Genomic DNA, 12,877 nt, shown 5'->3' with positions numbered 1-12,877 from the left:
ATTACACTTAAATTAGAAAATGAGATAATAAACATCTACCTTTATATTTTGATCTCTTATAACAGTTTCCATGCTGTATAAGGAGCTTCATTTCTTTTAACCAGATAGTCACCCATGACTTTTAACGATTATTAGACTTTACATAATACTTAATGCAGAGGTATTTTTCTGGACTATACCACTTACCTGTATGCTGATCAGTGTGTATGTCAGCAAACCTAGCTGATTAAAGGAAGCCTTCTGTTAGATTTCATCAGTCTCCATGTCACATTAACAAGAACCCATGGGATTCCACCAGATGGTATAAATAAAGGATGGGTATGTTTGAATTTGATTTGTAATGATGGTTCAAGTCTGTTTTTTATTTACTAAGTATTTTCCACAATTGATATCTACTGTAAGTCTTTGATGAAGTAAATAATCAAAAATAGTCAATTTTTCAAAACAGTTAACTAATTCTCTTAACACACATAACTGTTACACTATGTGCATATTTTCTCACTTGCTTTATTTCTACACGGTTTGAAAGTAATATTCTAATGTCATTAGCCGCACAACACTCCAGAGTATGCTGGATACTTGAAAACAGCATATGTTTAAGTACTTTTATGTTCCATAGTTTATCTTCCAGGTTTAAACTTCTGGTCGTGTAGTTAAAATAGTATTTATTTTCAACATCTTTCCTTCTGAAGTCTTTACTGTTTAAACATATTGTGTATACTCATAACCTCATGTGTAATGTTCAGCTTTGTGTTGTATTTAGTTTTTTGTTGTAACCTTTAGAAGTTAAAATAGACTTGTTATTCTTTGTTTCCTGATGTTCATTTTTATATGTGTATCATTTTGGGGATCACTGCCTTATAATATACAGTATGATTAAACCTTATTAAAGGGTAGAACAGAACACTTCATATCTCCAATCACTGGCTTTTCTCCACTACACTGCATAGAATGCTTACTACAGTTACCTCAACATACACAAATAAAAACACAGCAAAAGAAACAGTTTCCATTTAACAATTTTTAAAGCACAAATAAATTCTACAATAAATAAATAAATATATATATATATATATATACTGTATGTATTTTCAGCATTCACTTATGCCATCCCATGAGCTAACTTGCAGTAATGATGGCAAGACCCAAAATCTGGACAGAATGCCAGTTCATTGAACAACACATGTACAGTATACTTACAGAATTTACAATAGGCCAGTGCAGAGTGACTTGTCAGCTTTACCTGCTCATCTTTAAGGTTTGGTAGTGAACCAAAGAAATTTCAGAAAGACCACACAAACAACAGCAGAACGATTCAAGTCAATTTATTTTTGTGTTGTGTAGTGTGGTCTGTCCTAGTCTGTTCTTTATTGACCATAAGCTCAGAGCACTTTCATACGTTTCCAGCTATAATGCTATAAGCCAGGGGTCTGCAAAGTGTGGCTGGTGGGCTGTAGAGGCTAAATGTTTTTGTTCCAATCCTGTTGCTTAAATAGAAACCAATCTTTGCCAATAACTGTTCTTATTAAATTTTATAGCATGTTAGTGTTTTTATTCTGCTATGTCAGTTCATTCTTATATAGTAGATGTTTTCCTTTCCAAAGATTCACCCAAGTGATTTGATTTGATTCACAGTCCTTCACTTTTTTTTTTCTTCAGTTTTCTTCCACATATTTTATTAAGCCAGGTGTACAGGAAAACAAGTCAGATAAAGAGCTGCTGGATTCTTTGTCATTTTTATCTTATTGCTAATAAGGACCAATTAAAAACAGTGAATGCAGCAGTCTAAAACTAAAATAAGCAATTAAGGATGGGGAATCTTAACAAGTGGTACAATGAAAATGAAGCATAAAAATGTTGCTTGAGCAACAGCAATTACTGACTTCTCATTATGAAATTAGGTTGGAACAAAAACCTACAGGCACAATGGTCCTCCAGGACTGACTTTGCAGGACCCTTCAGTAAACCATACTTCTTTTACACATTTACTCATACATCATGAACACATATAACAGTCTGAATATGTAATAAAACAGAGCAAAGTTTAATCTGATTAACATGATATCATATCAAAGTAAGCCCCTTAACATTATAACTTAAATATGGTGAATTGTCAATGGAAACAAGGAAACATATCTCCAGTCCACTGCATTCCTGGAGAAACTAAACCTCTAGGAAGTCCAGAGTTGGTTTAAAATTGACAAAGTCGTTTTTCTTTTGACTTATACCAACAAACTTGCTCTATATCTCATAAGAATATAAAATGTCTACACAGAGGCTGACCCAGCTGGGATTGGAACCCGTGTTACTGGATCTGTGAGGCATCCATGTTAAGCCCTGTGCTAATCTATCATGCATACAATTAAACAAAATGAAAACCTGTCAAGAAAACATCCATTGGGTGAAGTTTGTACTGAATGCTAAAGCAAAAATCTCTGTGATAGCAGCCAGGCAGACTTTACGGACATGAAGGCCAAAGTTGAGCTCCTTTGTGAATACTCTGGGGATGCCGGTTACATCTCTCATGTTCTCAATGAGTAAACCACACAGCTAAGGCACAGAAGTCATGTGTATAATTACAAATCCACCTGTAGCATTATCAAAAAAAAGGCTTCTCCCGGGACAACAATCAGGATCGACAGAAACATGAAGAGCATTGCAGAAATGAACCCAAAAATAAAATGAAGCTTAGTACCATTCAAAGTGATTTCCAAAACAGCAACAGTCAAATTCTACAGTGACCTGATGATGAATGAGTTGATGCTGAAATACGCAGGCTGTGTTATTCGCAAATTTGGCTATTGGCTCAGTTAATATGGAAACACTCTGTGACAAGGACCACCTTGTTTGTTTCAAAAAATATACAGGATACAGAACGAATTGTGTAGTGAATTGGATGAACAGAAGACAGCATGAAGAATCTTCTGACAAAGGTAAGTCTTGTACTGGATATGAGCCAAGGAACACAAAGTAAAAACACAAAGTCCCAATTTTCTATGGACAAAAAAAAAATAGCAAAATTATGAATCACTGCAAATGGATTCCATGCACATCAAACAGGGCATGAATAATGTTTATGAAATAGTTTTTAAATAAAAGGTTGGAATTCCAGATTTAAGACCTTTTCATCATGGTTGGGCAATTGGAACACACTAAAGAGAGACACCCCATGGCCAAAATACACAAAGTGAATATATTCTTGCTTTCAGTTATTATGCATGCTCATCTGTGGATCATCCTCTGGGCTCTTCTGAGGAATGTAATTCCACTCCACTAGAGAGGGGGATCTGGCCCTAACCTCATCCTCTGTTACCCCCTCCACAGTAATAAAAAGATGCCGAGTGAGAGCAATTAACTCCTCCCCTTCCAGTCTCCCTGCTAAATATCTCACAGTCACTCATTACGAGAATCCATCGCAGGATGATGCTCCTTCCCGCCATGACTTCACAAGGCTTGAAAGCTGAGAGAAATGTCCCTCGAGAGGACACTGCTTTTTCTTGTTTATTTAGCACCTTTGAGTGCAAGTTTTGTTGGACTCGCATTTATTAAACGGGAACGACCAGGTTGGTGCCCCAATATTTACTCTTTTGTGGACCTCCAGTACTTCAAATGACCACACACTTTAAGGATTAAGTTTAATATAAATATTAATTTCTCAGTTTACTGAACTACTTAATTCAATCCTAAGCTTTTAGGAGTTAGCAGAAGCCAATCCTGAATGATATTTTTGTCTGCTTATCTTGGCAGAATTGTTTTGAATTGTATAAACCAACATAGACTGGCTGCTACTCCACTGTAGGACAAACTTGCATTGGCTAGCTTCAAAATAGGGATTGGCACATATTGTATCTATCTTTGAGATATGAGGAGGAATATGACTACCCGGAGACACTCATAAGTGTAAGCTCATAGCAGTCAAAAAACGGTCTGAGAACTGGACCCTGGCCCACCACTATGACCCATCCCTCAAATAAAATTTCTTTATTCATTCGTATTCTGAATCTGTTTTTGGAGGTGTGGGTTGGAAGAACCTTTTCTGGATGGAAGACCAGCCCACGCACACATTACTACATTTATGCAGGCCAATCAACCTAACATGAATGTCTTTTGAGATGTGGGAGAAAGCTGGAGTATCACATAAACAAGCTTTATTTTATACTGCATCCTTTTATAGTGATCACCATCTGACAGTGTTTACAGTAATAATCATACGGTACAATTGTTGATATTTATTTTCTACACATTAAGCATAGCACATTGACAAGTTGCATGACTTGCTCAAAGTCACACAGGAATCATTTAGTTATTAGAAGGAACTGTATAGGCTGCTTGCATTTTAAAATCCAAAATCTTAACCACTGGTCCATACTATCTATAAGGAGGAAAACCACATGGGCATGGAAAGAAGATCCCACACACAGGACCACTGCACCTCCATGTCAACTCACCTGAATGAATTGAAATGCAGTTCACTGGACAGACTTAGAGCATTGTGCATACTTACTTGGACTTTGGGTCCTAATCCTGTTGCTGATACCTGTCTGTCTGCAGTTTGCTTGTTCTCCCTGTGTCTATAGACTGTTGTTTCACTCCCACATCTCCAAAGCTATTAATCCCTGATTTTAAATTTACCATGTTTGAATATAAAATTCTGTGTGAGTGGACATTGTGAGGGCGGCACAGTGGTGCAGTGGGTAGCGCTGCTGCCTCGCAGTTAGGAGACGTGGGTTCGCTTCCCAGGTCTTCCCTGCATGGAGTTTGCATGTTCTCCCAATGTCTGCGTGGGTTTCCTCTGGGTACTCCGGTTTCCTCCCACAGTCCAAAGACATGCAGATTAGGTGCATTGGTGATCCTAAATTGTCCCTAGTGTGTGCTGTGTGTGTGTGCACTGCGGTGGGCTGGCGCCCTGCCCGGGGTTTGTTTCCTGCCTTGCGCCCTGTGTTGGCTGGGATTGGCTCCAACAGACCCCCATTAGGATATAGCAGGTTGGATAATGGATGGATGGACATTGTGATGGACTGGTACCCTGGCCAAGGCTATTTTTCATGCTTTCCACCATGTGGTAAGTTGGGAAGCCCCCAACTCCCTTTGTCCCAAAGTTACATTAAGTTGTTTTGAGAGTGCATATGTATGCAGTTCATGTACAATACATTCAAAATGATGAAAAAATGTAAATACCAGCATTGCATAAGTAATATCCAAGTCAGCTTTGCATTACCCATTCACATCTCAAATAAAGATACCAGTGCATTATTCAACAGTGTTCTAACACTGACAATGGTTCACTTTTTGCAGATTTTATGAGAAATTTCACAGTTCCCGAAGGGGGTTATAATCTTTCATCAAGCAGAAAATTTGATTAGTGGTAGCAAATATTCATCTTTACTGGCAGGTCCTAGGGACAGAGATATTATTTGTGAAAGTGCTAAAAAAAATCCCAAAAAACTTTAAAAATTGGAAAAGTGTTAACAATTTAGAATAGAGTCAGACTTGTTACAACACAGAGATCTACAACTGGCTGAAATGAAACACTACTGTGGTAAACCAGCAGGCTTGGACAAGTATTTAAGTAAATAGCAGTTGTGATCTCTTATTTTAAAATATTTATGGTAAATCATACACTTAAAATGTTGATGTATTCTATAAAGTGTGCTTCAGTACAACAGCAATGCTGTTCAAACTAACAAAATAAAAAAAGTGAAAAAAAAGATCAAACAGGATCATTAATGTCACGTGTAGAATGGAAAAATTCTTACTTGCGTGTGCTAATCAGCGTGCAACACATTACTATTTTCTCGAGCCAAGATAACGCTAGTCTACGGCTGTATTTTTAGAATTTTGACATTCTTCAAATCTATAATTTTATATAATAAACTACAAGTAAATATATATTAGGCTGATCCCGCTAAAGTTTAAATGAAGTGGATGTAGATTGACACTAAGATTAAAGTCAAGCACAGTGAATTTAAAAAGTTAACACTGATGAAGACTCATAGGAACACCTCAAGTTAGCAGTCCGGAGAGACAAATATGACTGAGAATGTGGATTTGCTCTAGTTAAATGTATACTTAAAATCTATGAAGGCATCCATCACCACAATGTTCTTAGGAATAGTGAATTTATTATTAACTCTACTAATAAAAACATACTTTGAAATCACCTAATATAGCAGGCCAGAATTCAAAATCAAACTTAATTAACTGAAAATATCAGGTGAACATAAAAAATATGATGCCTTTATAACATAGAAAATTGAAGTAATTTTATGGACTTTGGTAAATTTTGAATAATGTAAGAATCAATTGTCCATTTGCACAAAAAAACAGCACATTGTAAGCTGGCGTGAAAACCAAGGACTCTGGAGAAGGAAGTCAAATCTTTTGTTCCCTGTGAGCCGGAATGTTTAGCAACAACGGCCGTCCTTCACTACCACAATCAGTCCAGTCACTTCACATGAAGAGCGCCACACAAAACTGGAAATGAGGGAGGTCTCCACTAAGAGTAATACAAGAAAGGGCAACTGGCCCCACATTAATAAATCTCAGCATTGTGTAGTCTTCTAACAGCTTTAAAATAAGATTGTATTACTGTATTATAAAACCTTTTTAGTAAAGCACCTAAATATTTTGTTTGTATTGCTTGTAAACATAGTTTATTATCACTGAAGTTATATGTATAGTTATTTGGTTTAGTAATGTTTCTTTAAAACAAGGGCTTTCACTATATAATAATAACGTTGATAACAATTATAACATTTCTATACATATCAAGAACTCACACCGTCAAAAATAAATAGCAAAATTTAATTGAAGATGCAGCTCTTCACTTGTCTCAATTATATAAAAGGATCAGATTATTCTGTAGTTATGAATATTATGCACATACGAAAATGGATTAGAGTTACATTCAGGAAACAAGGGCTACATCTAGTGGTGCAACGAGGCTCCTGCCCTGCCGGGCTTTACCTCAAGTCTCAGTTTCACAGCGTCTCTGCAAGAGGAGCGAAGTCTTCCGCGTTGCGAGAGCGCTATGTCTTTCTATCCATGTATTAGTACCGTATATATGAAGAAATCAAGACATATTTTTGCACAGAGCAACCTAGTAGTTAATACTGCTTCCAGCTGTTTCAAGTGTACAGTTGGCACGTTCTGACCGTGACAGTGAGCCTTTTCCCACTTCACCTTTTTGTTTTGTACACCTAATAGTTTTTGATTTGCCCGGCATGATTAAGAAATGTGCTCTTCCATAACTTCGAAGTTACTGAGAAAACCTAAGCCTGCATGACATCATATAGAACTCAATAAACAGGCAGCTGGAATGTCACATTGTAGGCTAATTTATGATCTAAATTAGGTATCATCAAATAAATTAAGCCAAAATTTTGCACAGATGTCCAACTTGTACGGTGAAAATCGTAACCTAGGTTGCGCTCCAAAATTAAGTTGGTGCCCACTCAGTTAGCGCTGGATGCCCCTACTAATACGCAGATAATACTGAAATTGGGACAGATTGGGAATTTCGGGGAACGCTATCTCTTTCTTCCTGTTTGCATACCTATACAACGCTGTCAGCGCTGAAATATTCAGGACTGCAACACTGAAGACAAAACCGGGAAAATATAGTTCATAAAATAGGTTTGTATTTTTATTATTAACCTACTTTTCAAAGTACTGCTTTAGTGAGGCAGCTTGCAAAAGCCTATTTTCTATGGTTGCAATATTGCAATTGACAGTTAATTGATGCTAAAGAATATGTTGTAATTCATTACAAATATTTGTTTTTTCACCACATCGAGATACACATTGATGAACTCTCAAAGTTTAAAGAATATTGACTTACATTTCAGAAAGAAGTTCCACCGTTTGCACCAGACTAATGCCATAGGAAATTAGACAAAATAAAGTTAAAAGTGCCATTGTGTATTTTCAAGAAAAAAAAAATTACAAGACGAAACGTAATGTAGTGCTATAATTTTGCATTGCTCTGTTCATTCAGACAGCTGCCAATGTGTGACCCGTTTCATCGCTTCCCATGTGCGCAGTGGTACTCCTCGCTATTCCGCTCCAAGTCGATCAGCCACTTGTCCGCGCTCTCCAGACCCTCACCGCTACTGAGGGAGGAGGACGCACGTGACCCACTAGCACCATGGCAACGCAATACTTACAATTGCACTAAAAAAAAGGGATACTTAAAGAGACAGTTCTTGTTCCTAAGTGCTAATTTTCCACTTTGGGGATGACTATCACTTACAGGTATACGTATAATTTTACCTGTTATTAGTATATGATAATAAGTCAAATCATATAAAACAAACATTAATTGGAAAAACACTTTGCATCAAAAATTCAAGCTTTATTTACAAAGGTTTTTCCCGAGCATGTAATGTTAAAAATAATCCAATACGCCAACCGTTCGTGTAACCTTTTAAATTTATTTTAAAGGTTGCGAGAGCTGGAGCACGCACCTGGGTGGCATATACACGGGTGTGCCAATCCATTGAATGGCATAGTCAGTCTTACACACTATACCCACTGAAACCGGAACAAAATTAAATAACAGATTTGGAGGAAAATATCCTTAAAATCATCATTCGTGAATATTATAGTATTTTCCGATTTTAATTCAGAATGGCTTGTAACATTCACAGTTCCTATAGCACAAAAGGGAACTCAAAGGAGCACACAGAAAACAAACTTTTTATGTAAAAAATACTTGTTAAGGTGAACAGCTGCAAGAATTCTTATTTAATAGATGTTCAGATGATTTTTTGTGTTCGTAATTTTGGGACACTCCCTGCAGCACTTCCTTCGTTTACTGGTGTTGTCCTTTGATGCAACGTATCCTCAAACTCTCTCCCCCGCCACTTCGCCTCTCCCCCATCCTCCCCCTCTAACACACAACACCACTTAAAAAATCATTTCATCTGACTAACAGTCAACGATCATCTGTAAAATTGTTTAAGTTATCTTACACTGCAGCATGCAGACTAATTCTTGCCTCAAGATGATATCACACTGCTTGAATTTTGTTTGACAGGTTTGATTATTTTTACAGATTTTATCCTGTCATACATAAATTTTAATCTAATCATTCACCCAAGATGATCCTCTGGGCAATGACCCTTTAAGTATGTTGGTTCAAGTGAGCAAATCCCCTTGACAGTCAGTTCAGCCTTTGCAGCAGTCACTAGAACAGGAAGCACCATATTTCATTCAAATGTTCATCCTGCTGATGTTCACATTTAACATTTTTCATTTTAGTGCATTATTGTAGTTATACAGTACATTTCATCCACGGCATAGCCAGTGCAAAGACTTATGGTTTTGTGATTATTTACTCTTTATTTTACTTTGAATGTTTGCTGTTGTTGATCTTTCACAAGTACGTATACATATTTTTTCTGATGGAAATTTTGTACAGCTCAGCACAACACTTTTATTAAAAAAAGGGCCAGACTAGTTCTTCATAGTGATGACAAAGGGAACCAGAAAGATTATTTATTTATTTACACCAGTAATAGGCTCCATAAATAGCGATGAATCAATAAAGGCAGATTTATAAAATAACAATGACTTCATGATTTTACGTAAAGGTACTCTTGATACACAGACAGACAGACACACACATACACACACACTATGGTCTGAATACACACCAGAATGACTAAAAAGAAAGAAAATTCAAAAGAAAGAAAAGTTACTGACTTGGCAGTCACAATCATAGTAAGGCATTATTCAAACGTATTGCTGTTGGTCTAAAGGGACCCCAGTTGTGTTTCTTAACACACTTCCAATTTATTGGCTGAAAGTCCTCATTCTTAGTGTGTAAGAGAGAGGATGTGCAGCATTGTTCATAATGACACTCAGTTTTGTTTTAACTCTCCTTTGCTATGACCTCCAGGGGGTCTAGAATGTGTCCCATAACTGAGCATGTCCTTTTAGTTTGTTAATTTGGTGGGCCTGTCTTGAAGTGATGTTACCAGCCCAGCACATCACAGTGCAGAAAATCGCACTGGCCATCAGAGAGCTATAGAAAATGTGAAGGATGTCACTTCCCCCATTAAAAGAGTGCAGTCTCCTAAGGAAGAAGAGTCTGCTCTGCCCTTTCTTATATTGTTCCTCAGTGCTGCTAGACCAGTCCAACCTTTCATTGTTGAGGACCCCCGAGTACTTGTAGGTGTGCACCACCTCTACATCCACTCCTTGAACAGTGACTTGACATAGAGGTTCTTTGGTACAGCAAAAAGTCAATAAACAATTCTTTGCTTTCGCTGATGTTAAGTTGCAAAGAATTCTTTTTGCACAAATAAACAAAGTTCTCCACCTGACTCTCATCTCCTTTATCAAGTACACCTCATAAGTGAAAAATCATCTGAGAATTTCTGCAACAAACATGACTTGGTGTTATACATATAATTGGGGGTGTACAAAGTGAAGATTGTTTCTTGTGGTGTTCCAATGTTGCTCACATTTGTATCAGAAACACAGTCCTTGACTCTCATAAATTGAGGTCTGCCTGACAGATAGCCCATCCACCTGCATATCTCTGTTTACCTACCCCTTAACAGGTATGTCTGGATGGTAGTAAAAGCACTGGAGACATCAAAAAACATAATCCTCTCAGTGTGGCCAGCTTTGTCCAGGTGGGAATAACCTTGTGGAGCAAACAGATAATTGCATCCTCCACTCCAATCTTTGTCCAAAAGGCAAACTGCAGTGGTGTCCAGGTGGTCTGCCACAAGAGGACTCATATAGTCCAGGACCACCCTCTCAAACGTTTTCATGATGTGAAACGTAAGTGCCAAAGATCTGTAGTCATACAACAACTGCATACACAAACACAGGCTAATTTCAAGTTTTCTTGAAATGACATTCATGTCTCTGGTGACTCTTCCTATGAAGTCAGTAAACAGATTGGGAGAGCATGGGGGGTCATGAGGTTGCTGGAAAGGGGTGTGTGGCACTCCTGATCTCTACGCAAAAAGACGAAGGTCCAAGTCTTTAGAGTCCTGGTGCTTCCTGTCTTGCTATATGGTTGCGAGACATGGACGCTATCCAGTGACCTGAGATGAAGACTGGACTCCTTTGGTACTGTGTCTCTTCGGAGAATCCTTGGGTACCGTTGGTTTGACTTTGTGTCGAATGAGCATGTGCTCATGGAGTCCCGAATGAGGCACATTACCTGCATTGTGAGGGAGCGTCAGTTACGGCACTATGGCCATGTGGCGCGTTTACCTGAGGGTGATCCAGCTCGTAAGATCCTCATTGTTGGGGACCCAAGTGGCTGTTTTAATGTATCTCTAAATGCATTTCAGATGTCTCAAAATGGAAGGGAGGTTATCTTAAGATATGCCAATATACATCCAAGATATCTAATAATGACCAGGATTTAATTTAGGATATCTTGAAGTGCATCTGTTATGCACTGTATCAAGGATGTCTTGAAATCATTCCATTATCAGATATCTAGACATTGATATAATATCCTAAAATGTATTTAAAAATATTTTGCAATTCATTCTGAAATTTTTCTTCCTTTTGGCTTGCCATAGCCACCGAATCTTTTGAATGTTGAAGAATTAAGTTTTCGGATAATCTACTGGTCTGTCTAGTTTACAGGTATCTTAATGATATGTAATAATCTGTATTTATGTGTAGCTAATTCTTTCCTGTCATTCTTAAATTATTATTTTTCATTTTTTATGCTATTTCTGTTGGTTAATTGTGTACTGTCTTTTAAAGTATGTCTCTGCTCTTTGTGCTTTGTTAGTGGAGCCTCAGGATGCGGGGCCACCCAGGCATCACCACTCCCGAGCCTTCCCTCTGACTATTTAAAGCATAAGTTTAGTATTTTTCAAGTCAAAGTTATTTCTTCACAAACATACTATATATGCATTTGCCACAGGAAGTAATGTTCTAAGGTTAATCACTTTCTGTAATATCTGCCCAGACTGGCATTTCAACGTGTTTAGGGCATGGAGGAAAAGCTTAAAAATGTAACAAATACATCCATTCTTTAAGCCAGGACAGTTATCACGTCTTGCGATTACACACACATTGGAAAACAGTTTTACATTTAATTTTTGAACAAAAAAAACCCATCAATATTATAAGATTCAACGATATTAAAAAGAAGATCAGGTGTGCAATATAGCTCAGCATTTAGAAGTCCTGCTCAACAACGTTTCATGCCCCTGGTGCATGGTTTCCTCCTGACAGACCAAACCAAAGTAAACATTTCATACCATCTGGTTGGTTTTATTATGATTTACTTTTAGTATTTATGTGAGAATTCACATAAGCAAATAGAAAACATATCCTTTCCCCAAGAAAAGTAGTACCAGGAATATGTGATAAAAATAATTCCACATGTTGTTACAAACTTGTGTCAGAAACACGAAAGGCACAGATCAATATACTAAATAGCTGCCTGTGCTTCAAAAATGCACATATTTGGTAAGTTTGTAAGCTTTTCCTCTGTGCCCCATACCCTGTTTGCCTTTTTGTGCATAAGCCAGGGGTTTACATTCACTCTCCTTGTGGAGAGTTTTGGGATATTTTGGGACTTTTCTGGTTATTTTGCCAGCTCCCCTTCATTGGGACCTACTAAATTGGAACTCTGCAGCTAGCATTTGTGAGACTAGCTAGATTTGGGGTGAGTCTCCTCTGACAGGCTGGTTAGGTTCTTGCTTTGCCTTTATGGTCCTTTTATGTCAAAACTGATACTTAATGTCAGTTGAATGATAGATTTGAATATCTGGGTACAATGGACATAAAAGGTGTTGCACCCCTTTAATCAGATACCAAGCAAAGAATTAGTGATGGTCTGAAAATATCTAATCTTCCAACCAATATTACAAATTATTTAAGATATCGA

General features: G+C 37.5%; 1 protein-coding gene across 1 annotated transcript in view; it reads right to left on the bottom strand.

Moving 5' to 3' along the window:
• megf6 (multiple EGF like domains 6) overlaps nucleotides 1–8,067 on the bottom strand; it is a 340,497-nt gene extending 332,430 nt beyond the window's left edge. Inside the window, exon 1 of the mRNA XM_028794622.2 lies at nucleotides 7,841–8,067. Within this exon, the coding sequence (XP_028650455.1) occupies nucleotides 7,841–7,917 (77 nt within the window). The 5' untranslated portion in view covers nucleotides 7,918–8,067. The remainder of the gene's footprint in view (nucleotides 1–7,840) is intronic.
• Nucleotides 8,068–12,877: the final 4,810 nt, after the last annotated feature.

Source organism: Erpetoichthys calabaricus, chromosome 2, assembly GCF_900747795.2.
Source record: "Erpetoichthys calabaricus chromosome 2, fErpCal1.3, whole genome shotgun sequence".
NCBI lineage: Eukaryota > Metazoa > Chordata > Cladistia > Polypteriformes > Polypteridae > Erpetoichthys > Erpetoichthys calabaricus.
Note: the sequence above shows the minus strand (reverse complement) of the source record. Positions and strands in the feature narration are given on the sequence as shown.